This window comes from Mercenaria mercenaria, chromosome 6 (assembly GCF_021730395.1).
Source record: "Mercenaria mercenaria strain notata chromosome 6, MADL_Memer_1, whole genome shotgun sequence".
NCBI lineage: Eukaryota > Metazoa > Mollusca > Bivalvia > Venerida > Veneridae > Mercenaria > Mercenaria mercenaria.
The window spans coordinates 22,767,645-22,795,575 of NC_069366.1; the positions used below are offsets into that span (position 1 = coordinate 22,767,645).

Genomic DNA, 27,931 nt, shown 5'->3' on the forward strand with positions numbered 1-27,931 from the left:
AAATATACAGTACTTTTAAAGATAAGCGAAAGCGGATAGAAGCAAAAATGAACTGGTCAATCAAAACAATCTTTAGAATACTAGTATTTGACTGCCCAATGGTTAGTTACAATCATTATTACGGTATTCTCGGGAAACTTTGGAAGTGCAGTACACGATTTAACTTAGATTCGCAAATCGTCAGAAGTTAAGCGTTAAGTATTGTTTGAGCAGGTTTTAAGTATGAAAAATATACTTTTCTGTCGCCTAGAGGTGGTGTAAAACGAGAGCTCCCCGACGGGGAATCGAACCCCGGTCTCCCGCGTGGCAGGCGGGGATACTTACCACTATATTATCAAGGAGATACAAAAACTGTTTGTGACAATCCTGAATTCAAATTTCATTAAGGTTATTTATTTATCCGCAAAGGCTATTTTTCTTCATAACAGACATGCCAAATTATTCAGAACATCGGCTTTGGAATGATGTGGACAAGAGAAATGTATTTCCGTGGTGTAATCGGAAGAAGTTCTTTACTTTCAATTTTAGAAAGTGAGGATGTTTCATTATTCGTAAGGTCAGGAACTGCTATTGATGACCCTGACACATACCCCAAATGTTACTGGGAATTTTTCGACTATTGAGATAATATTTTCTAAAAACGTCGCTACATATATTATATCAAAATATCATTTAAATTATCCCGATAAAATACCAAGCTAATGCATGGCAAAAATCTGCTACCGTAGCTTTGTTTTCATATTTTATATGATATACATGTATTAGTATAAGTCAGTTCACAGTTATGGTGGTTCACTCGTTTAGTGAACAATAGGCCCTTCAACATATACGCCGAGTATATCATGATGCCTAGACTAGCTCCTAGATTATGATATATCTTTTTTACATTTTTATGAATAAATGTAGTGAACTGAGTCAGTCTATACCCTATGTCTAATATCATATTATGATAATTTCAACATCAGTCCTCTGTGAAAATCTCTAAAATAGACTGGCTTTTGTCTCTATGAAATTGAATTCGTCAAAAAAGGGAAAAATGTAGAAATATATTTATTATCAGTCTAGTGGCTAGTCTACATGATGCCAGACGTAAAGGTTATCCTGGCAGCACAATCATTGTAAAGCTGAGAGGTTGATGTACAAGCCCATACGACACTGTCATAATCAAGTAGAGGAAGAGTGTATGAATTATATGGTTTTGTGTAGGTTTATACGGGTATCAACCACATTAGACATTTTGCAAATCCATGAATCGCGCTAGCGATTCTTGGCCATTTTAATTTGCAAGATGTTACACAGGCCTAACCGGTGTTATCATTTAACAGAATGCTCGTGGATCGTCGTGTCTTTTCTCACATAGGTGAAACCTTCACGGTAATATTCTACTTTCATAATGCATGTTTCATTAAAACGATATTTACCTCCGAAACTTCGGACAACCGTCGTCTAAATGAATTGCAAAGCTACTTAACAATTTGAAAACTGTTCCTCAATATCATTATTTAAACAGACAAATTTGAAATGCTCGCATTTGCCATCTTAAACGATTCCCCGAACCGATGTTGAATATTATTAAAATATGGTCAAAGGGAGGTAATAAATTATACAAACATGGGATATATGTTGAATTTAAAGTTATCAGAAATAAATATATATAGGACTGCCTACGCAGGTGTATAAAACACACAAGAGTAACTTCGCACTTTAAGACGGAATTACACTAAATATATATTTTTAGGAAAAACTCGCATCTAATGGAGTTATACTTCCGATTTTTTGTTTGTATTTTGCGTTCATATCTATTTAGTGTTGACCTTGCAATTATATATTATCCGTGTAACAGCTGCCTCTTATTGATTTATATAGTACATATGACGTTTTAACTTGTGTTGCTCATTTAATTAAAGTGGTGTAATAACAAACTTTTTCTTCTGTTCTGTTACAGGGATTTCGACATAAAGATCGCATCAAGTCGGTAAGTTGCCAGCCTAGATTTATTACTTGATTTTTAAGTGCGAGCATGGACGAGCACGATTACCTATGTTATGTCAGGTGTATTTTAGTGAATATACAAGGTGTATTTTAGTGAATATACGTGAACACATATATTATGCATTTGACAGTTACCCGTCAACTATGTCCGGCGCTGTTCCGTGCTTCCGGAGGTTCTATAATACTTTTGGCATCATTTAACTACGGTGTTTAGTAAGGGCCATCATCGCATACTTTGGGCTCGAAGAAAACAATACTATAGTGATGAAAAGCAGAAATAACGTAACTACGATGGTAAAAAAAAAATGAAACTACGATTTTGAAAAGCCAAAGCAACGAAGTTATGATGATGAAAAAGTCGAAATTATTTCATACATGTACTTTCGACTTTTCACTATCGTTGTTTCGTTGTTTCGACTTTTCACCGTCGTGGTTTCGTTCGAGTTTTCACCATCGTACTTTCGACTTTTCACCGTCGTAGTATTGCGTTCCAGTTACACATGCTCAAAGGATTCAAAACAATTGAGAAGAGTACCATGATTACGTTCTACATCGTGTAATGGTAACATGTGCACATGGGCAAAAGGAAGGCGATACTATGATGTTAAAAACTCGAAACTATGGTGGACAAACGTCGAAAGTACGATGGTGAAAAGTCGAATCTACTATGGTGAATAGACGAAAGAAAACGGTGGTGAAAAGTCGAAAGTACGATGATGCTTAATAATTTTGACTTTCCGTTGCTTCGACTTTTCAATTTTCATCAACGTGGCTTCGACTTTTCACCATCGTAATTTCGTTATGTCGACCTTTAAACATAGTAGTATCGTACTTCTATAGTTTCGAATTCATACTTAATATATATGCGGCGATGGTACTAACGGGACACCATACCTCGTAAGTCTCATTAGAACGAAAAAAGGCTCACTACTATAATTCGAGGTTTTAACGTAAAACTGTCGTAACTTATACCTTAAATTCAATTATTTATGACAGATTTCCGTACATATATTATTTATACGGTAACCCACGTCACGTGATTTTTCACATGATCATTACAACATAAGGCGGAAGTAAAATCTAATACAGCTGTTTGGTTTCCAGTCGCTTATTTTTTCTATCTAATACACATTTTGTAAGATGCGAATGAACCAGCTCGGCTTACTTAAAGATTATAAAGAAAATGTTTTAAAAGCCATTGACTTTATCTGTACTTCTTTAACCATCCTTCAGGAAAACATGTATGTAGATTATAGGGAAAAACAACTTGTTTGGCGTATTTTTTTCGCGCAGTGTCAGCCGGAAAAATGAAGACAAAACAACACGAAGTGTTACTGTTGACCTGAACACATACTATTGTTATAATCTAGCCTGACATAATGAGATATTAATATTGTAAACATACAACAGTTGTAAACATAGGTTTAAAAGTTGTGATATAGTTTTATTTGGAATAGGAAGTACTAAAGTATATTCAACTTAATTCATTTTTCAAAGAAACACATGTTGTTTCTATCAATACTAGTGCATAATGCATATACTTAAACTTATTGGTGTTGTATTGTCAAACATAGGACCGATATTGAGAGAGAAAAAACACCCAGTCCGTGTTGACTAAATAATTGTTAAAAATATTATTTCAATGCAGTATTTAGCAATTTTATGCATGAATTGTGGAATATGGGAGACTGGCTGTATGAACATAACAAACATGTATTTTAGTTAATTAACAGACAAATGGTTGACCTTTAGCAATTCCTGCTTAACATTGAAGCTTATACAATGATATTAATATAATAACTTAAAAATGTTTTAACATGATCAAGGTTGAATATCATATCCAGTTAAAGTTCAAATGTTTGTTTTATTTCAGACTGTCAGCATGAGTGATGCACCTCCTCCTTACCCAGGCGAGAAAACTGATTACCCGACACAGAATCAAGGTAAGGTTTTCTTCTCCAGAAGAGCTTTGAAATAGTTGTGGAGATTTCCGACTCAACTAACTTTAAGATATCTTAAATACAGTTGTAAAAATATGTTAAAATTTTCATTTATGGGTGTAGTATTTGTTATGCTGTATAACATGTTGGCCATCTTTAAGGAATGCCTCGAATATTACGCCCTTTTCATGTCATCATATTGTTTTCATCTGATTCAACTGTATTGCTTTACAGGGCAGTACGCGCCATATCAGCAGCAAAGCGATACAAATATAATTGTCAGCCAGCCTGTGACTGTAGTACAGACGTATAGAGAATGTTCCCTTAGAATTGTGTGTCCATTTTGTCACGCCGAGGTGGTCACGTCAACGTACTATGAGCCTGGAACACTTACTTGGCTGGCTTGTTTCTTGATAGTTCTCTTGTAAGACACACTCATGTTAATTTTAACCAAAATGAAATAAAAATTCGCGACACAAGATACTTTTCAATATTTATGACACTTACCAGCTGTGTCCGATTTATTCTTGTCAGTTTTATCGGAGTGCTCCATTTTATTATATAGGTTGTAGGAAACTAAACATTTTATATTAAATATTAAAATTCTTTTATTTTTCAATTCCGCATATTTTAATGGTGTATATTATATATGTTTATGTTGGTTTCATCTTTATTTAAAAAAACTGCCCCCTAAATTATTATTATAAAGTCGTTTGGGCCACATAAAATATCATTAGGGTACACTTATTAGACTATCTCAACATTATTTCAGTTTTCCGCTGGGTTGCTGCCTGATACCATTCTGCATGGATGGTATGAAAGATGTTGTACACCGCTGCCCAAATTGTGGTGCAGAGACCGGTAGGTTCAACCGGATGTAGCAAGTGCTTTAAAAAAATCAGAACTTTCAAGGGTTAATTTCATCATCAAAATTTCTGGAACGCATTATAGACATCTTCTGGAACGGACTATAGACGTCTCCATACTGTGGTTACATATCTCAAGGAGCGACAACTCTGTACAAACTATAAACAAATAAAATGTGTAGATGAACTATATTTTTTATAACTTATATTCATATTGTTGATATTTTACTCAAATTTAACTTGTTTATGTTTATGCATACCTGTGGACTTTTTCAACTAAATCCTTTATATTTCATATTTTTCGTAAATACTGAGTTTACTTTTGCATGTGGTTTCGTTGTGGAATTATTAACTAAAACATTGTATATGTATTATCAGGTGATCTGAGCTGACATGTCAGAAAGAACAGTATGTCATCTAACTAATGAAAATATTACAAAGTATCAAGTCTTAGAATAAACAGTATAGCTACTGACCCACATTTTTAACATTATACATAATTGTACAACAATGATAAAATTATCTGTGAAGGGAAGTACTTAAAGATAAAAGATTTTAATGTGAAATTAAATCAAGTATGTACACACTAGTTAAATACTAATATTGCAGAGCAATACTAATATTACACAGTTATGCCTTACACAGTTATGTTTTTATATAAACATAATTGCCAGTTAATTAAGACCCTAAGACCTGAAATATTTCTGTTAATCTCGAATTTCATCTTAAATCTTTTACAAGGCCAACCATGTTTTGTAATTAAAGATATCCAGTGTCTATCTTTTATTAGAATATTTTATGATTAGATATTTACTTCAAATGTAGAAAATCCCCATTGAATATATTTATTTTATTAAATCTTTATAAATAATTAATTGATTTTGTTTGTAGAGCTACATTCATAATTAAATGTCATGCAATAACAATCGATTGTTTAAAAATCTTCCAGTTTTTTTTATTGGTAGTACACATTTAATACTGTGTTCTATTTCTAACCTTATGCAAAGTACTATTAATACATTTTATGTATACATAAACCATATGTAGTCATTGTTCATATTTTCAAACATGAAATTTGGACCTAGTATACCTTTAATTAAGCTTCTATAAACACGTAGTATAGGCTTAAAATACGAGTGGTTCCGATTAGCAAATTTTGCCTCATTCGCATTGAAAGAAGAAGAAAATGTATTGGTTGGTTCTTGTGTCATTGGGGTTGAACCTGGTTGCTGGTCTTTAATTGTGTCAGTATTGCAAAGCTGACAGACATTCGCTAAGCGGAAGTTTCTCCCGCAGCGATTGTTCAAATTTTCTAACGTGTTGTATATCCGACCGTCTGTATTTCATTTTTAATGAGAATTTCTACAATCCGTATGGCCAGACCAGTAAAGTAACTATTACCGCGATGGTCTAAAAATATATTTTACAGAAGTTTTTTTGTTATAGCTATGTTACTTTTGTTGTTATTTATTCACATGTTTATGTTAATATTCCAGCAACTTTTTGTCACATGACATTTGATAAATGTCATTTATAATGATGATAATTGTGAACATTATTACTTACACAACGGATATTGAAACCTGGCTGTGTAGTTGAAATGGGAAATAAATAGCATACTTATGTCGTGAAAATGGTGCTTGGATTCTATTTTATTCTATATTAAGGAATTCTTCCTACAGAATGAGTTTGAAACAACCAGGAGAAAAGGTAAATGGGTTGAATAATCAACTGCTATATATTTCTTTGACCATCGAAAATGAAATACCGTTTTGATGTTATTAATTTTATGTATATATTACTTTAAATTTAAAGTTAGTTTTGGATTTAAGCTGCCTGTCTGTTAAATTTCTTTTAGCATTCCACCCCCACCCAACCACCACCCCCCGTTTTTGACTTTGAGCTTCAAGTTTTTTTAACAGTTACCATCTGTTTAACACCCATCCGAAAATAAAACGTTTTGACTTTTTTGTGTTTTTGAAGAATTTGGAGAATAAGTTAAAAACACGATAAAAATCAGTTTCCAAACAAACGATGTTTATGACTATTAAATGGCGGCTAAAGACGTAAAAAATGGTACTAGCAGCTTCCTCGCTTGGCTTTCAGCATTAAGAGGTTAGTGCTAGGACTAGTCAGCTCAGTGTCAGTATAATGTGACTGGTGGGGTATCATGTCACGTGTCTACGGCATGATATTCCAGTGAGGCAGCACTATAAAGTTGGACATTGTGCTCACTGCTACAAGTAGACACCGTCGTTTATATGGCTGAAAAATTGTTGAAAAAGACGTTAAACCCGAACACACACACACACACACACATACAGCCAATATATTTTTTTTATTATTTCATTTACAATGTCGAGTTGTTTGAAAACCATAACATGTATTTCTCAACAATGATACTTTCTGCACGCGTACAAATATTCTAGGAAAGAATGATCGGTGGCGCTCTAATAAGAATCTGTTGGAATTAATGTCAATAAATGTCAGATTTGTAATTAATGAGAAATGACTAGAAATTAAATTTCCAACTAATCAGCCTTGATTTACTCTCAATGCATTATTCTTATACAATACAAATCAATCTTTACGATATTTTCGCACGGCGTGAGCAGAATAAAAACTCTGTTTAATTCCGTTCCATATCCGAGCGCTATCGGTTTGTTTGACATAAAAATAAACAACCCATTCTTTGGTGTTGACTTAAGAAGTTAATTAATTACGATGTAACATGTTCTAGGGGCCATGTCTATTGAATCAAAACTGCTGGAAACATACTTTAAGTTTTCTTATACAACCCCTTGTGAAGTGATGTATTGCACGGGACGCCACAGGCATAGCTTCTACTATTACTTTTTATAAACAGAAATTACGCCTTTGTAGTTTGGAGCCTATTATTTAATTGAAATACAAAGAAATCATATACATGCAACATACATGCAATATTTTGTGCGTGCGTGCGTGCGTGCGTACTTGCATGCGTTTGTGTGAAATTTAAGCTTTTTAACACCGCACTATTATAAAACAACATTTCTCCGTTTTAATATGCGTTTTTACCTGACATTACTTGGACAAGCAAAACGATTATGGTATATTTGCTAAATTTCAAAATACTTCTGAGCTGCGCCATGAGAAAACCAACATAGTGCGTTTGCGACCAGCATGGATACATGTTGTTCGCTAACAGTTTCTCTAATTGCAATAGGCTTTGAAAGCGAACAGCATGGATCCTGATCAGACTGCGCATGCTGGTCTGGATCCATGCTGGTCGCAAACGCACAATGATGGTTTTCTCATGGCGCGGCTCATCTAATGTGTGTAGAATGACCTTAAATGTTTTGGTTTTACATGTCATCTGTGTTAGTATTTTACGGTATATAAATAGACATGAATACATACTATACAAAATAACGCAAATAACAAAATTTGTTTTGATTTTTAATATGGAAAATAGCTTAAAACAAACAATTTCAGTTTGAAAACCGAAGGAAAAGCAAGCGGAATTTTAAAACAAAATAATGGTAAGTATTCTGCTTTGTACTATAACACTAGCTTTGATATCATAAACATATACAGTGTAGTAAAAAATGATAACAAATGTAAGCCGAGTAAATTTTATCTTTAATTATTATCCACGCCATCTTGAACGTAACACGTATATATTATTTTATGTTTTCCAGTGAATTATAGAGTTTTCTCAGTGAAATAAAAGTGATAATCCACCGTTTTGAAACAGTAGATTATCATTTTTATTTTTCACTGTTTTTGCTGAACTAGTTCCGGTCCTCCGTCGCGACTGAAGTCAAATTGTATACATCCCCAGCTTTTATTATATTTGACTGGCTTATTATAGTAGGTTGTCCCCCTTGAAAATTATCCGATACTCAATATTGGTTTCCCTATTGACATTACTTTGAGCAATAGATTATATAGGAAATTCATTTGTAAAGATTAATTTCTAATATGTCTTTTGGTTTGTGAATATTTTACCAGATATGACAGAAAACTTCAATTTCTTCTCTTCAATTTAATGTGAAAATATTTATTCTAACTGAACATCTTCTTGCTTCCAATTTTGTTTTAAAAGTATCACCGTCGCTTATATTGAACATATAGTGAAAAACAGTAAACTTTTCAATTTCTTCTACTTTAGGGGCAAATAAACCATATTTTCCAAAGCATGACAATTTATTATCACATATGTAGGTATTCTTGACTTTATAAACAATACAATAATATAATTTTAAGTGTAATATGGTAAAGGCTTCTTGCTTCCATTTTACTTCAAAGTGTACCAAGAAATAAAAAAATACGTGTGGATTTCTTAAAGTTCTGATGAAACTTAAACCGTGTTAATTTACGGAACTGCATATACCGACAACTGACGTACGATTCAATATAGTTTTTACAATAATAACGTTCATAATTGTCTAATTAGTAAAAAAAATAGAAAAGAATGAAAAGAACAGAATAGAAAAGAGCTTTGATTTTTCACCAAACTTTTTATGGAAACAATACGAATCAACATAAATTACATTATTTCCGACTGAAAGCTAAATATCTTTGGAATATTGAAACATTCGACCACAGGAGAAAAACTACTTCAAAAAATAATTTTCTAATGAAATAGTGTAATTTGCAAGTTAGGCGCTCACTGAAAGCTGGTGAGATGGGGGGGGGGGGGGGGGGGAGAGAATGTGTACATTTATTTAAACAAAAGACACAACATGATTTCCACGATGTGCAAAGACAGGGTGAAATTAACAGACGTGCAATGTCGTGTCTATTTTAGAAATGAAATCTAAGCTTGAAAAAAAAAGTGCATGCTTTCCATGAGTTTGCACGGTAGGATTATCTCTTTAGTACGACCTACATTTTTTGCCACGGTTTTATTCGTGGGAAACATGAAAAACAGTCACCTTTACAGCTAAAGACTTCAGTTTACACGATAAATTTGATTTCATGATTGAATTGTATTGTATGTACAAACACATATCTGAATGGCATATTTGATTTATGTATAATCAAGTAACTTAGACACTATAAACAAGTAGACAGGATGAATCAGAGCTAATTGTTTAAAAAAATGAGTTAGGATCTCTATGATACACATACACCAATGCTGATCAGAAAAAAATCAGAAACTTGATTCATAATTCAATAGATTCTTTCTTTCTTTGATTTCTATGGAAAACCTTGGATCAAGACCAGTTAATAAAACATGTGTTTGCGTGTTTTAGTAACATGTGTGGTTTTTTTAAGTTTGTTAAATTGCTCGGGTTTTTCTTTGCCACTGCCTGTCAAATACAGTATTGTTTAGTTTATTAAAACTGGTAAACTTCTAGACATGAAAGTTAAACAAAAGTACCGTTATATTGACAAGAACAATCAGTCAAAATGGGAATAAATGTATCTTCACACAAGTTTCGTTTTTCTCGAGGAAAACTATTATGTATACATGTGTTTGTGGGAAAGCTCGTTGATGAAATAATTTTCGGATTTCAATGTTTGGCGAGATTCAAAGTTTCAAAAGAAAAGAAATTTATTTAAATGTTTTCATTTTCTGTTACATGACAGCACGAATTTCGCAATATCTTAAGCTAACATAATGTTTTTTACAGAAATGTTTTATATCTTTACATGAAAAATCCTATGTAGATCTATAAATCTATAAAACAACATGATTTATATCAAAAACTGGCTAACTGTTTTGTTGCTTTTTATGGAGTAACACGCGAGCCTTATTTCCGTGTATTACCTAAAGCAAAATATTAGATCAATGCAAAATCCATGACAAAGAATTATTGACTTCGGTCATGAATGACACGGCTTGAGCTAATGTAAGGGAGGCAGTCCAATTTGAAGGGTATTGCTTTAACATAGTCAATAATTAAGGGAGATAATTCTTGCAAATTCTCGTTAAAAGCTGACCATGCCGAGCGTTATGAATACGGGGGACAATAATGACGATGACGTCGTTAAAATTACGTCATTTGTGTTATGCTTTCTGTTGATCTTTCACGCGATTTTCGACATTTTATAAATAACGTGACAAATGTAGAGTTTTACACATAAAATAAAAAGAAAATTTGTTTGTGTCAGTGAAATATCAATTTTATTTCACTCGTGAGCACCAAAAAAGTCATTTTCACTCGTGGCTACGCCACTCCTGAAAATATCAGTTTTTGATGCTCACTTGTGAAATAAAATTGATATTTCACTGAAACAAACAAATATCCTCTATTTATTGCATGACTGCGGCATTTTCCTTTGAAATTTTGTGTTTTCTAAATTCTGGTATCGCCACGGTTAGCCGTGCTCTAAATTCCGTTGCACACAGGTATCGCTCACAGTTTTCTCTGTCTGGGGTGTAGAACAATACACAGAAATTAGCAAGTGTTGCTGTGATAATGTGTTGAAAATGATCATTCTCATCCATCAGATGAAAATGATCAGCTATTTGAAATAATTTATTACTGTATTTCTGTAGTTTAGTTCTCTACATCTTGATTTAAAACTTGATTTTTTAAATAACATAAAAATATAACTGCAAAAATGATTATGATATTCTATTCAGTTTAAAAATTCAAATTACGTTTCTGGCAAAGTTTTACAATATGCTCTAGGTGTTAATTTCATAGATACATGAAACGTTTGTTGATAAAATTAGCCACGTGGGGTTTGTTTACATTCCCTATTTCTCCAGGGTTCATGATTAAAATTTTTAGCAGTTTAAGTTTAAATTATTTTTGAAACTCTATTTCACAACTTTTTGTTTTGAAAAACAATTACACCAATTGATAAAGAATGTTTCAATGCGTATTTATGCACTTTTTATACCTTTTTTTTTAGTAGTTTATTTAAAATTTTGAAAAAGGGATCTCTGATGTGAAGCATGCATAATTTATGTAAAAAAAACCTGCCCAGCGCCATCTTCTGGCTTTTATATGGTAGTTGGGGGTTTACCATGGAATGTTTCTAAGGGAGGCTCAAGAGGGGAAATATTTTTAAATATTTTAAATTTAAGATATTTAAAAAATGTGTTCAGTTTACTGTTTTTAATCATGCAATAAATCAGTTAGACAATACATACGCGTGTGTTACCGGCGAGTATCATCATGCTTGGGAGAATCTCAGGGAACGTAATTTGATAGCAAACTCGCCTCTACGAGGCTCGTTTGCTACCCAAATTACGTTCCCTGAGATTCCCCCGCGCATGATGATACCAGCCGGTAACACACTTTTATGTATTATCTAACTTATACATATTACACTAATAATATGAATATTGACCGTAGTGTAAGTCGAGGTCTATATTCATACATGGAGGGGTTGAATATTTCTCGTATCACTATCTTGGGAACACAATGTTTATCTTTAAATTTTAATGATCCATTATTTGATATCTTCTGCTAAATACTGTGTGGGTGTCGATTTAATGATAGCTCACAGAAATGTTTTCAGTACAATATTTTGGCTAGATATATTTTGACTTTCTTTAAGATGTGACTGAACTATTTAAACACAAGCAAAAAACTAGCAATTTCACGTAACATGCATGTGTTTCTATACTTAAACTTTTAGTCCAATTCTGTGGACGGACAGTCAAGGGAGATAACTAGTCACAGATTATGACTACCAATAACTAAACATGTCCCGTGCTTTTTTGTTCGTTTTTGCTTTTTTATTACTTGGTCAATTGTAAACATTAAAAGGGAAAGGTCGTGGATGCGTTTTCTGTTGCTGTATCATAGATATATGTATTGAATCAATAATCAGTTACATAACCAAGACTTGTCCCTCAACGATGTGGGTTCGAGCCTCGCTCGGTGCGTTGAATTTTTCATGTGAGGAAGCCATCCAGGTGGCTTGCAGAAGGTCGGTGGTTCCACCCAGGTGCCTTCTCGTGATGGAATAATGTACAGAGGGGCACCTGGGGTCTTCCTCCACCATTAAAAGCTGAAAAGTCCCCATATGACCAATAATTGCGTCGGTGCCTCCCCTTATAAAAACAAGAATAAGATCATAACAGAGTGCCTGGTGTACAAGCATGTAGAGTCTAGTCGACATATTTTTTTAAAGTTGCATCTGTGCACAGGCGAATTACATTTTTTTTTTTTGAACACTTGGAAGCTGTCCGAAATCTGGGATAGGAGAAAGGTGTAGGTTTTTTTTTTTGTTTTTTTTTTTTGTTTTACTTCTTGGGCATAGAGTTGTTTAACATGCGAGACAATATCATTCACCAATGTTGTCGTGTCCTTTTGATTTACATGCCGAAAGAAAAGCTTTTCATATTTCAATGCGTGACTTTCTATGACAACAGACGTACTTTATCGCTATTTTAAAGCCGCTTACATAGAACTTAGCAGGTATTTGAAAGCCTTCTATCATCTGTGGAGACAGAATTCAAAACATGTAAATGGTAAAATATTGTTATTGTCACTCCCTATTAACAGGGCATCTCAGTTTGGCTTATGCGCCTTTTACACATCTATCTCCCAAATCATTTCTTTAAATGCCATGCACCAGGCAGGAAGGCAGTCGCTCTCCAACTGTTCACACTGGAACGGATCCCAGTTGCACTCGAACTTTCCCGAAGCAGCAGTCCCAGTCAGTGGCTCTAGTTTTCTCCCCTGACGGCCCGACCCGCCCACAGGCTGAAATAAAATGGAAGTGATAACTACGTCAGTTGGACTACTGAGACACATGCTTAAACGCCTAGGCAACGGCATGGCACATTTTTCTTCCATATTAAGGAGATCAACAAACTCTCGTATGCCATCGAGCACTTTTTCATGAGCTGTAAGGTGAGTGTCTAGTTACAGCAGGTCTCCTGGCTATGTAGTCGAACCGGAATACTACACTGCCAATGACAAACACTGTGTCTGGAAAACAGGTAAACACACTGTTGAGAATAAATTCACTACTGTGTGGGCCTTGGCAATGTGGATCTATAGGTTTCCTTGACCCCCGACATTAAATGTATGATTTTTTTCTTACTACGCCCCTGAAAGAAATGAAAACTGTTCGTGACAAAATGATCAAAAAAATCTACCAGTTACACTGAATTGTAGTCCTGTGCAGTGTTTGAATTATTAATAAAGGCATTCGTTGGAGTCCCTGACCTTGCATTCTCATTAGATAGATAAATTGATATACACAGCAAAAGGTGCATGGTATCGTAAGATATTTCGGACATAGTTGATATTAGAGCATAAACAAAGGACTATGATTGACGAAATAAGTGGCGTTATTGGGTATGGATTTACTAATGTAAGTATTTGAGCACGTGAGCTACGCGTCGATTACTTGTAGATATTCGTCTGTTTTAACGTGTTAAGAAGTACGAGTAAAGACAAAGAACATTTATTCCGTTGATGCCAATACTTACATGATAATGTAATGCTGGAAAATGTTCGATTCGATTAAATTTTCTTTCATGGGGAGTAGATTGTTTATCAGGACGGTTTGTTAAGAATGATCTTACATTGCTATTTCTATATTTCATTCCCGAAACATCTTTACTAGCAACGATCTAACAGGTACATATGAGCCGTGCCATGAGAAAACCAACATAGTGGGTTTGCGACCAGCATGGATCCAGACCAGCCTGCGCATCCGCGCAGTCTGGTCAGGCTCCATGCTGTTCGCTTTGAAGCCTATTGGAATTGGAGAAACTGTTAGCGAACAGCATGGATCCTGACCAGACTGCGCGGATGCGCAGGCTGGTCTGGATCCATGCTGGTCGCAAACCCACTATGTTGGTTTTCTCATGGCACGGCTCATATCAGTTAGAGATACATATTCGGACTCTTTTCCAACGCATTTAGGTTTACACTCACCAAAACTCGCACTCCTACAACACTTGATAAAAGGATATTAAGCTCCGTGGCGGTGCACGTGAGTGGGTCACACTGTATCAGTGTTAGGGGGTAGCACGTGTCTGTGCCAGTCATGCTTCTTTGTGTCGCTTTGTACTAATAATCATTATTTCGTTCAAACATATCTGAGTACTAAAGGGTATAAACGCAAACTGTTGAAGGGGTATAAACGGCACACTATATTAATAGCCGCCGTCCAGCCATTCATAACGCTGAAGTTTTCTTTATCATCGGACCACTAAACCTAATTTATAATTTATTTATTTATTACCTACATCCACTTTAATGTTTATTCATGACGTCATTTTCACACTGCTGAATTGTTTATTTATTTAGGATACTCTTATATGCACATCTTTTCATCTATAGTTTCTTTCGTTTAAGATGTAGTCTTTCTTGTTAGGAAAATATTCAGAAATGTGGAATTAAATTTCAAATGGAAAAAAATAAATCACGTTGCCAGGATGGATGTTATTTCATAAAATAGTGAAATATTCAATTTTTTTTTTACATTGTGGAGCCGACTTCCAAAATTCTTTCACTGCCTTCAAGGTGGTTCATCACATTTAAACAAGATTTTTCAAGTTAAAGTTTTACTTGTCGTATATTTTGTTACAAAAAGATTCGTTACACAGAGTTAGATCCTTTTTAGAAACATCTGTTACCCCTGCCTTTAATACGAAAGGTTTTTTAAATTATTAATTGCCGAGTATTTCTTTTTAATTCCATTGTAATATTTGCATTCAATAGATATCGGGATATTTAAGGCAAATTGTAATACTGCCTGTGCCTACTGATTTAATTTAGTTCCAGTCCAACCAAGATACGTGATAGTGGAGGTAATACTAATTTTTCAAACTTGCATTTCTAATTAATTTCAACAAAGTATATATTTGTTTATATAAATCGTTAACAAACGTAATTCAGTAGGTGTCATCTTTTTATCTTTAGGCAAAGTATGTTTATCAAATTTACACCTGTGCTAATATAGCCCAATCTTGGTTGGGTAACCAGGATAGAAAAATAAAACAGATTTTAAAAAAATACCCATAGTTAAAATCCAACCTGTGAGTGAACACATATAAGTGTAAATGATCAGATATAAAAGTTTCACATAAATCCATCATTCGACCAAAGTCGGATTAGCCGCCTTTAAATCAAGAAAGCACATGCATGAAACACTGCATTTCACAAACAAACCATACATATAAAAATAGACAAAATTATATCTAGAGGCATAATTAAGACAAATAAGCATTTATATAATCAGCATCGGACAGAGACGTAGCTTGACCAGAACGTGGAATATAATATATGCATGTGCCGGTCTGTTAGGGCCTAGGGTTCGGATGTCTTTCTTCCTATTCTGTCCAACCATTTACAGGGACGTAGACAATTTTGTGCGTGTCAAAGATTGTTGGTGGAAATAAAAGGAAATTGGGCGAAATAAAAGGGAAAGGAAAGGTTCAGTGATTAAAAGATATAAAACTGGAGTGAAAAGCCAGGTTTTGATGAAGTATTCTAACAGCAACATTGAATTGTTCAAGGGTTTAAACTTTAAAGGAAGGTAATGTTATGTGGGGGACTATAGTCCCAAGGAAAAATAGTCAGTGGCTACAGAGAGTAACCTGTAGGACAGTGGATGGAAATGGCGTGATATCCTTGTTAGGGGATGAGATCATCTTTAATGGGGATTGCAAATTTTATACATGAGAGAAAGTCCGAGGGGGGGGGGGGGGGGGGGGGGAGAGAGGGGTCGATCCACCGGAGGTATCACGAATCTGTGCCATTTTAGACTGTGTGGCATTTTACTGACAGCGGGAGTGTGGCCAAGGTCGGACATAGTTCCTTTGATCCGCTTCTATTTGGTCTGTTTGGTTTTGTGTGTGTGGAGACAAGACTTTTCAGCTATATTCCAGTTGCGGTCTAACAAGGTTCTGTTATGACATAGACTTAAGAGGATTTGAGTTATCGTTTGAAATATCCATGCGGAGGTATTTTGCTGAGGTAACAGATTCTAGTATTAGTATATAGTATTGTAAAGGAATAGGATGAACTTGACACTTGAAATCCGAATCCAACCGCCACTTTGCTAATGTTTTAATGTCATTTTGTAGGGTCCTTGATTGTCTGACAGAAGCAACTGACATGTATATTACAGTATCATTTGCAAATAGACGAACTTAAGACTTGATATTTTGTAGGAAGTCATTTGTGTATGCTAAGAAAAGAGCGTGGCCCCAAGCCTGGAGTTCTGCGGAACTTCAGAAAAGACAGGTATGGGCTCTAAGCTTGTACCGTTAAGGATTACGCATTGATGCCAATTGTCAAAAAATCTCTTAATCCATTTTAGGGTTTTGCCGCGTAAAGTGTACTTGCGCATTACAAAGTGAACCACGAGAAAGTCACTTTGTCAAATTCTTTTCTGAAATCTAATGGGATCAAATCAACATGTTGTTTGTTGTACGCTGATTTCACAAGGTCATTTACAAGTATAACTTAGTCACACAGGATATTTTCTCTCGGAAACCATATTGAAGATGGTACAAAATACGAAGGATTGTTAAATGTTGTGTAACTAATGAGGATACTTTATGCTCCAAGGTTTTGCAAAGTACATAGTATTTCTGAAAGATAAGGACTGGTGACAGATCCTTTTAAAGTGTTTATTATGATTGGCTTGATCTTTTCCGGCCCATGTGCCTTATAAGTGTTAAGATTTTGTAAGAGCTTTCCTATGCCATAGGCAATTACATGGATACTTAAATTAGCATTATTGGGTAGTTTTCACTATCTTCAGGCGGTGAGTTTTGTTTCTGATCAGATATGTTTTGGAGTTCCATCTTGCATCAGGATGCAAAATTTAAAGTAGATTTACCGGGACTAAATACCGACTGGAAATGCTCATTTAGAGGTTTCATCGGAGTGGAGTTTGTTTTTATGCCCCCGAAGGGAGGCATATTAGTTTTCAACTGTCCGTCCGTTCGTTAGTTCGTTAGTTCGTTCGTTCGTTCGTCACAACGTTAACTTTTTGCATGAAGGCACTTTACTCGCAAACCACTGCACCCAGGACCTTCAAACTTCACATGCTGATAGTACTTATTGAGTATACGACCCCTACTGACTTTGGGGTCACCAGGTCAAAGGTCAAGGCGCTGCGGGGGCATTTGTCACCATTAGTGACAGCTCTTGTTTTTTTTATCTTTTGGTATTTTAAGAATGGCAGGGATGCTGAATCTTGTTTGGAATGTTTGAGGAGGAGAGAGTAAAGTTGCTCGCTGTTTGATTTTTATTTAGTGGAGGCAGGCTGGTTTACATTGAAAATATATTCAACGGTTATTTACTTTCATACTGTCTGTTTAAGGCCCTGTAATTTCTGAAATTTCAGTTTTGAAGGCCCTATCACGCCAATTGATTATCCTCTTAAGAATTTGATTTAGCCAGAGAAGGTGGTTTCTGATGAAGGTTGACGGAATGAATTCTTCTGATAGGTTGTTTAGAGTGGATGAGAAATTCTACAATAAATTTTCAATTGATATGGAGAAATATTTGTCCTCCTTTAACATTGTCCGATGATACTCATCAAGTGACTGTTTAAATCCTTCTCAACTATGGAATTTTTCGAGGCTTTTGGTAACGAACTTTGGCGGAAGTGTTTACTTTGATCCCAACAATGTTATTATTATTATTATTATTATTATTATTATTAATAATAATACCACATTTATATAGCACTATTTTCATATAAAAATACGTTCAAAAGTGCTTTACATAAAAAAAAAACATTTATATAATGTTCAATAAAAATGGTAATTGAACTATTATAGAAAGAATTTAGAACTACATTACGGTAATAAGATACCTAGCATTTTTAATTTAAGGTAAGCAGATCAAAACATGAAACAAAATACAACATCGCAAAAACACAAACCGACCTGTTAAAGACACAGATTAGAGCAGAATAGAACAGAAGTTATCTTACATTTTGAACAGACAGAATTAACCAGTATGGTGCCTGTGAAATGCATCAATCCCATGGGTCAGTCCCCAACCAAACGGTCCGGAGAACATTCATGATACATCCCACAGAAAAAAACACCATCCATATTTTTCTGTCACACTAGAGTTCTTGATCAGAATTGATTGGTAATTAGTGAGATTAGTTCCCAAATAATTGTATGAAATAATGCGTCTTTAGCGCTTTTTTTGAAACTTTGCAAGGTCTTGCACTCTCTTATGCCAGATGGGAGGGCATTCCATAACTTCGCCGCTGCTGTCTGAAAGCTCCTGTTACCAAATCGCACTGTCCGACATTTGGACACTAATGGCAGGTAAGCTGTTAACCAGATTGACCAAATTTGGATTTGTCGTGAAAAATAAAACTGGCATATTTTTTTTTCAGTCTATTGTAGGTAGGTTTGTCTTTTAGCGTCTCGAGTATTTCTCTATAATAGGTTGGATGTTCACAGTCAGAGGATGGGCTCATAGTATCCCATCACATCTCGGATAGATTCAAGTCCCCATCAGGCATCCAAACATTTGAGTGTCGTTTATTTACTTTATCAAAAGATTGTGCAAATTCTGTCGAGCTGGCTATGTCTAGCTCGTGGGGTTTGGTGCCTACTAAGTCAGCCTAAGTCCAAAGATCTTCACAATTGTATTTAAGTTTTGGCATTTCTTGAACAATAAATGCAATCTCTCTAACTGCGATGAAAACTCCAGCATCTATCTGTGTGACACGGTCTTTTCTAAATATTGATTAATCTTGATCTGGGTCAAAAGTTTTATTGGTGTTATCTTTAGATTTTAGCCAAGATTCCGGGTGCATATTATGATATTTTAAAGCAGGTTTGGTTGAGGAAGATCGGTAACTAAATTCATGTTACAAATGATTTTCAACAGTTGATCTGCAGTTGGTGAGAAGAACTTTGATAGATCTTTTAATGTTATATTTACAAGTTTGCTAATTCTGTATCGCTGTTATGTTTCGATGTTGAGCGGTGTTTTCAGGCATATCTATGGAAAAAAAACATATTTCCGCTTTAGGCCCATCATTTCAGAATTCGACATATCATCTAAGTTAAGTTATGACGTTTCAGCCACCTGTTTCAGTAGTGTATTAGTCCGCATTACCGTAGTTTACAGTTGAGAATGCAATACTAAAATAAAATTGCTCTTATGTATAAGTCCATTTAATTCACTCAAACTGTCTGCGATAAACAGACGAACAGTAATAGTTGAAATCATTAAATTTAGAACTATTTTCTCAATGATGCATAGGAGTAAAGCGACCCATGAGCAGCCATCTTGAAACACAAATGAGCAATATTTTGTGAATTTTGGCTAGCCGGCGTCGTAAAAATTGCCTATATAGTGTGGTTTAAATAACACAGGGCAATCATGAATATGCTGGTAAATGTGGCTTACTAAAAATTTTATGAATAGTTGAGAAATTTGGTTGCAAACCTCAACATAAAGATTTGTTTACCTGTCGTACCGTACCTTTTCGCAAGTTTTGTACTTCCGTCAAATTTTGACTGTTTGCATTGAAAGATAACGCTGTAGAATGATCATCCATGGTACATGCTTATTCAGAAATAATAGAAATTAGTACGGAAATGATTTTAAATAGAAATTTTGTTGCATGTTTAATAAATGCATAAATTTTGCAAGGGGGAGTGGACACCAGACACGTCACAAACTAGTACCCCACCCACACCTGCAGTAAGGAAAATATTTCTGTTTTGTTTTTACACAGGCAGAATAGATATACTAAGAAGCAAACCATTACTGAGTATAATATAATCAAATATCTTGTCATAGAAATGTTACACATGGTTTGAAAAACATGCATCAGAATCATTGTAGGCAGTGGCTAGGGGTCTGGTAATCGGACCTCTAGACCCAGACCCAGTGTCTAGAGGTCCAGTAACCAGACCCTAGACAACCAGTGTAGGCCTGTCTAGAGATCTGGTATTCAGTATGAATACTTGGAATGCTACATGCAGATGAGAGAAAATCAAAATCGAGTAATGATTTCAAAAATTTGCACTCGTTTTTTCGTGGTTTTAAATAAATTTATATATAACCCATCGCAAATGAAGCAGTAGTCCTGGCTTCCAAAACTATAAATGCCGCTTTTTCATATTTTGTTTTTTCATAGTTGCGGCTTTAGAGTTTTGGACCAGGCCTACTATGAAACCATACCAAAATAAAAAGTTGTCCAACTTTTCATCGCAAACGTAGTCAGCTGAAATTCTGAACAAAGACGTGTAGGTATTTTGATAAAGTAATTACTTCTACATCAGTTAACACCATTTATCAAATTTTGCAAGCAAATCTTACAATGAAATCGCCGATTTTTACAAGTCACTGTTAGATCAGCATCATTTCGGCGGCCATTGTTGAATAGCTACAGCGAGATTCTCGCATGACGTCACCGCTTGAACCGCTAAAAATATACATATAGAGTACTGTGTAAACAAAAAAATAATTAATACATACCAGTTTTCTTAAGGATTTATTTATGAAAATAATAATTCAGATCAGTTTCAATAAAAAATAACCATTTTCCCAATTCTTTTTGTCACCTGGATGCTGATGCAACTTCTAACACGATGCGGCACTTGTTAGTGCTCTCTTAGCAGTTCGCGCAGGTGAAAAGGTCAGTCTCGTATTTCAAAGGAGCAAGATGGTGGTGTAGAGTAAATGTTTCATACCAGTTCGAAACTGTCGGGTATTTCTGCCTTCAGTTATGGGTTTTGATGCGTGAAATATGGCACAATGGTAGATTTTACTATATATTAACTGATTAGAAAGTGCTGCTGCCAATTTCTTTTAATTTGTACGAACGCGAGCGTGTCAGATTTCTGGCACGATTATTGGTACTATTTCCCTACGAAGTACACTTCAGCGCTCCCATCCAAATCCATCATATAAACCGGGAGCGCTGAAGTATCTTAAGCTAATGAAGCAGTAGTATTTATAATCCTTTAATCACAAGAAAAACACGATCTTGAGTTTAATAAATTATTGGCAGTGGCTAAGGGTCCGGTTACCAGACCTCTAATTTTAATACAACCCATTCAGGGGCTGTTCAGAGGTCTGGTAATCAATATGAATACTGAGAACGGTATGTACAAGGAGCAGACTATATTTATCTTTTAAAATGGGAGATGATTTCAGAAGTTTGCTCTCATATTTTTCTCGTCTTTTTAAATTTACATTTTCAATAACAGGATAAATTCTTAGATTTGTTATACAGCTTAAGTAAATGAATAATGGTGACTTCTAGAAATCGCTCTTAAAACTTCATATTCAATATGCCCCGAACCTGAGTGAGAGTTCATCATAAATAAAATATTTACAAAATAATGTAATAACGGCAACCTTATGACAACTAATCATAATTATGTCTCCCACCACATAGTGGTGTGGGAGATATATTGATTAACTGCTGTCTGTGTGCGTGTGTGTGTGTGTGTCTGTCATAAATCTTGTCCGCGCTCTAACTTGAACAGTTCTCATCCGATCTTCACCAAACTTTAACCAAATGTGTTTACCAAATAGCCAAGTTCGATAACGAGCCAAAGCGCCCCAAGCACTTCAGAATTATAGCCCTTGAATTACCGAACATTGGCATTTTTACTCTTGTCCGCTCTCTAACTTGAACAGTTCTCATCCGAACTTCATCAAACTTCAACAAAATGTGTTTGCAAATAAGTCCTCGGCCAAGTTTGATAACTAGCCAGATCAGCCCCGGCACTTCAGAATTATGGCCCTTGAATTACTTTAAATCACTCTGTACACAGATGCCAGTGATACATGTATTGGTGCATGGTTGACTCGGATACAAAACTATTCAGATGATTAGGCAGTTGTGGGAGATATGCACTTTTTCAAAAGTAGCTCTAGTTTTTACCAGCGATTACGTTATACACTGGTAATACAGTACATGTATATTGACCTAGACTCTGTGTCTAGAGTTCTGGTTACTGGACCCCTAGCCAATTCCTAAATTTTATAGTGTGCTGTGATAGTTATAGCATACATGCCATGCAGTCTAGGTCTAAAACTTTTTCTGCAGTGCTTTTTTCACACTGCCAAATATCAGCCCCATTCCTGGTGCCAGTTGGGCTCCATTTTTAGCCAATTTGAAGCAAAAATTTTCAATTTGAAGAAAAAGTTCCCAGTGGAAATAAATTTTTGATTATCCAATGAAAATTCTGGCATAGTATGTTTTGTTAGCTAATGAAATCACACATATTATTAGAAAAACTAAATATTACTATTTTTTTTGTAACGTTGCTGTCCAATGTTGGGTGGTTAAAACCACCCCCGGTTTTAACCAGCGGTTTTAACCGGTTTAAAACGCCCAGGTCAATACTCCCTGAAGTGGTCATACGGTCAATACTGGTCGATTGGTCAAACGGTCATTAGTCAATACTGAGTTATTGAACATTTAATAATGGATGTTTAGAGTATTTGGGGCTTGATGATTTTTTGTCTTTTAATTTAATTTCAATAACAAAATTCTTAGATTGTCATAAGTTGTAATGTCACAGGGTTTGATTACTGTGTCTATTCATATTCAATATGCCGAACCTTGTGAGAGTATCTTCATAAATGAAATATTCAAATATTGTAATAACACTTATACAAACTAATTATTTTTACACATGTAGTTTAATTATGATAAAATTGCTGTCTGACTGGACCTTTATGATGTGGTTTAATTTGTGCTTTTGATAGCAGTTCTCACATTCACCAATTGAACCATGTTTACCAATATACAACGATAACGATGCAGGCCTCATAGCACTTATTAGTATGCTTGAATTCAAAATGCATTTTACTCTTGCGCTTCTGCTTGAACATTGTATCCACTTCATCAAACTTAACAAAATTGTTATTGCAATTAAGTATCGGACCAGTTTGACTAATAGCTAGATCAGGGCACTTGTAGGCCAATTACTTTAATATTTGACACAGATGTCCATTTCAATGTTTGGGTCATGTTATGGGATAATAACTTTTAATGAATTAAGCAGTTATGGGATATACTTTTAAAAGTGTATTACCAGCATTATTATAACTGTATTACAGTACATGTATATGTAGATGTGTCAGATACTGTACTGGACCCTAGCAATTGCCAAATTAAGGTGCAAACTGAATACGTATTGCATCATCCAGCTATACTTTTAAAAACTTTTTATTATCAGTGCTTTTTTAATGTTTACCATTCTGGTACAGTTGGTCTCATTGTTAGCAATTAAGCTAAAAGTTTTGAATAAACAGAAATTCCCAGAGGAAATAAATTATTGATCGACCAATTGACCGGTATTGATTTTGTTTTAAATCCAATATTATTGAAACTAAATATCTATTGAGGTTTTTGTAACTTGCTGTGTGCTGTCTGCACCTTGGCAAAAATTAAATATATGATTCTGCCAGAATATTTTATGTTTTGTTACAAATTGTTAGTAAAAACCTTTCAAATTACATAGATACATTAAATTTTATTAAATAAAATAGCAACCATAGCTGATAAGCTAATCAGGCTTTTATAATCTGGAAATCTTCTATTATTCATAAAATAAATTTATAAAACTACCAAAAACATGTTGACAGAAATTTCTTTCACCATAAAAATCGAAAGTCACTTACTTTTGCAACCAGATTTTTTTAAATCCACTCATCCTATTTTTTTGCTGACCTGAGCACGAAGTGCTCAAGGTGAGGTTTTTATGATCGCCCTGTGTCCGTCCGTCGTCAACAATTTGACTGTTAACACTCTAGAGGTCACAATTTTGACCTAATCTTAATGAAACTTGGTCAGAATGTTGATCTTGATGATCTTTAGGTCAGTAGGTCAGGTGAGCGATACAGGGCCTTCATGGCCCTCTTGTTTTGACAATTAAGTTGTAATTGTGGTGAAAACTTGTTTAGGTAGTTCTGCATGTTTTGATCAATTTTTAGCTCGACTCTACGAAGTATAAGGAGAGCTATCCTACTCGCCCCGGCGTCGGCGTCTTTCCGCGTCCCCACCTTGGTTAAAGTTTTGGTGCACTTTCTCTTTTTTCAACTTACCTCTGTAAATACTTGATGGATTTGATTCAAACTTAAAATACTTATTCCTCATCATCATCCACATCATGTGACATAAGGGCCATAACTCTGGCACCAATATTTCATGAATTATCCCACCTTTTCACTTAGATTTTCAGGTTAAAGTTTTGATGCACTTTCTCTCTATCTCTGTTATTACTGAATGGACTTGATTCAAACTTAAAATAGTTGTTCAACATCATCACCCACATCATATGACACAAGGTGCATAACTCTGGCTCCATTTTTTCATGAATTATTCCCCCTTTTTACTTAGAATTTCAGGTTAAAGTTTTGGTGCACTTTCACTCTACCTCTGTTATTACTGAATGAATTTGATTCAAACTTATAATAGTTGTTCAGCATCATCACCCACATCATATGACACAAGATGCATAACTCTGGCACAATTTTTCATGAATTATTCCCCTTTTTACTTAGAATTTCAGGTTAAAGTTTTATGCACTTTCACTCTATCTCTGTTATTACTGAATGGATCTGATTCAAACTTAAACATTGTTCAACATCATTACCCTTATCATACAACATAAGGTGCATAACTCTGGGACCAATCTTTCATGAATTATTTCCCCTTTTTACTTAGAATTTTAGGTTAAAGTTTTGATGCACTTTCACTCTGTCTCTGTTATTACTGAATGGATTTGATTCAAACTTAAAATAGTTGTTCAGCATCATCACCCACACCATATGGTGCAAGGTGCATAACTCTGGCACCAGTTTTTCATTAATTATTCCCTCTTTTTACTTAAAATTTTAGGTTAAAGTTTTGATGCACTTTCACTCTGTCTCTGTTATTACTGAATGGATTTGATTCAAACTTAAAATAGTTGTTCAACATCATCACCCACACCATATGGCACAAGGTGCATAACTCTGGCACCAATATTTAATGAATTATGCCCCTTTTTGCTTAGGATATACTTATAAAGTGTTTTGATACATTTTATTTTTTACTTCTACTTATTCTATACTTTGAAGTTGATTATTTTTGACATCAGACATGAGGCATATAGTTGTAATTATTCTTTTTTATCAAAAAATTGGAGTCATCAAACACATATTTAGTTAGCATGGACAGTTTGGTAATTTTCCTCCAATATGCAGCAGTTTGAACTTCCATGGCTCGTATAAATAGTTCGATAGCAGCATGTCCTTGACAGCTCTTGTTAGGCTCACCTGGGGCTAGAAATTTGTAAGGTGAGTACCTTTTGGTTGATTTAACCATTGTGTCTGTGTCTAATCATTCCAATCATGGTCAACCATACTTGACTGTTAACACTTTTAGCTTAAAAATTTTGACCAATTTATTAAAACTTGCAGAATGTTTAACCCTCATTATAAAATATTGGACGAGTTTCGATTATTGGGTGCCGTTTTGGGACTTAGAAAATTGGTTAAGGCGTCAAATACAAAAAAAGCATTGTTTAACACTTTTTAGAGGTCTACCAATCTGGGTAGCCCATATCTTACATTGGAAATATCCCTTTTGTTGGAAATTGGAATGTTTCGCTTTTCTCAAAATAATCGTTGGATGTGTCTTCGATATTGGGTCCATCTGAGGTCCAAATATCCCCTTGGTTAACTGGGATTGTGCAAAATCAAATTAAAAGCTTAGATTTAACACTCTAGAGGTCAATTTAAACCCAATCTTACTGCCAAACTTGGCAGATTGTTATCCCCCCTTTACTTTAAAATCTTTTTTCTGGGTCTCCAAGACTTCGATATTGTGGAATCATTCTCGGGGTTAAAAACTAGGTCCACCAGATGCAGGTCAAATCCCGAATTAAAAACTTGTTAAAACTGCTTGGGTCATATTTTTGACGCATTTTAATGAACTAGTCAGATTGTTACCCTGAATTAATTCTTGGTGAATTTGATGATCTGGGTCATCTTGGGTCATTAAAACTTAGGTCTACCGATGGCCCAGTTCAATCAACGAAATACCCTTTTTGTGAACCTTGTAGATGGCCACCCAATGCTTTTGGACTGTGTCTTTCATCGACAACTTTGACTGTAAATTTACTACATGATGAACTTCAAAGTCCCATTATAATCTGGGGTTCATGGGGAGGGGTCAAAAACTAGGTCACACTGTTCAAATCAAAGAAAAGCTTGTTAACACTCTAGATGCACATTTTTGGCCATATCTTAATGAAACTTGGCCAGAATGTTTCAATATCTTGGATGAGTTCAGAATTGGGTCAGGGGTTCAAAAACTAGGCCACTGGTCAGATCAAAGAAAAGCTTTAACACTCTAGAGGCACAATTTTGACCAATCTTCATGAAACTTGAGTCAGAATGTTACTCTATAAATCTTTAGGTCAAGTTCGATATTGGGTCATTGGGGTTAAAAACTAGGTCACCGGGTCAGATCAAAGGAAAAGTTGTTAACACTTAAGAGGTCCACAGTTTTGCCCATTATTTTAGATGTAAATATCTTGGATGAATTTTTGGTCATTTGGATTATCCAAAATCTTGTTTGTAAGGATGAGCGATTTAACTTGGGCTTCATGGATCTCTTGTTTTTCTTACATGGGTAGGAATTTTGGATTAAATTAACCCTTTGATTTTTTCAAAAACTTTCACGAATTTATTAACTTACAAAAATTTAAATCAGGCCAAATGACAAAAAACCATTTAAAACATAACTATGGGGTCATGTTGGGTTTATATTTTTTGAACCATCACAATAAGTGGGTCTTTATGTATGGAAAGTCTATACAAGTACAATGTTTGATCAACTCAAAGAGAGAAGAAATACGGAGAAAACGGAAAAAATTTCCTAAATTTCACTAGGGAAACTGTAAAATTGTAATTCATTTAAACGTCGAAGTAAAACTTGAATAAAATATTTCAAACTTTTATGATTTAATGTTTAAAATTCACAGTTTGCTTGATTTATTGATATTTTTTTCCCAGTTTTGACAACTTTCCATATTAAAAATTCCCAATTTGACCAGGGGCCTTTTTCCCCAAAGACCGTAGAAAAAGTCCTGTTCTACCATAATTTCATTCATTCTAATAGTCTCATATCATAATACATTAGAAGCAAATCTCCCACAACAGTCAATTACAGAAAAAGGACATTTTTTTAAAACAAATGTTTAAATTTCTCGGACAT

At 34.8% G+C, this 27,931-nt stretch overlaps 2 protein-coding genes and 1 non-coding gene across 10 annotated transcripts in view; 2 read left to right on the forward strand and 1 right to left on the reverse strand.

Annotated features, from left to right (window-relative positions):
• LOC123549421 (lipopolysaccharide-induced tumor necrosis factor-alpha factor homolog) overlaps positions 1 to 6,436 on the forward strand; it is a 42,883-nt gene extending 36,447 nt beyond the window's left edge. Inside the window, exons 2-6 of the mRNA XM_053546706.1 lie at positions 1,061 to 1,118; positions 1,946 to 1,975; positions 3,866 to 3,935; positions 4,167 to 4,356; positions 4,705 to 6,436. Coding sequence (XP_053402681.1) covers positions 1,061 to 1,118; positions 1,946 to 1,975; positions 3,866 to 3,935; positions 4,167 to 4,356; positions 4,705 to 4,813 — 457 coding nt within the window. The 3' untranslated portion in view covers positions 4,814 to 6,436. The remainder of the gene's footprint in view (positions 1 to 1,060; positions 1,119 to 1,945; positions 1,976 to 3,865; positions 3,936 to 4,166; positions 4,357 to 4,704) is intronic.
• On the reverse strand, positions 270 to 341 carry Trnag-gcc (transfer RNA glycine (anticodon GCC)). Its single transcript has one exon. It is a non-coding gene; the product is annotated as a tRNA-Gly (tRNA).
• The window catches only part of LOC123549419 (AP-1 complex subunit gamma-1-like), a 51,982-nt gene continuing 30,419 nt past the window's right edge, over positions 6,369 to 27,931 (forward strand). The window contains exon 1 of one of the 8 annotated variants that reach the window (XM_053545389.1): positions 6,369 to 6,508. In XM_053545389.1, the coding sequence (XP_053401364.1) occupies positions 6,482 to 6,508 (27 nt within the window). In that variant the 5' untranslated portion in view covers positions 6,369 to 6,481. The other 7 variants (XM_053545391.1, XM_053545387.1, XM_053545388.1 and 4 more) reach the window with 7 other exon arrangements.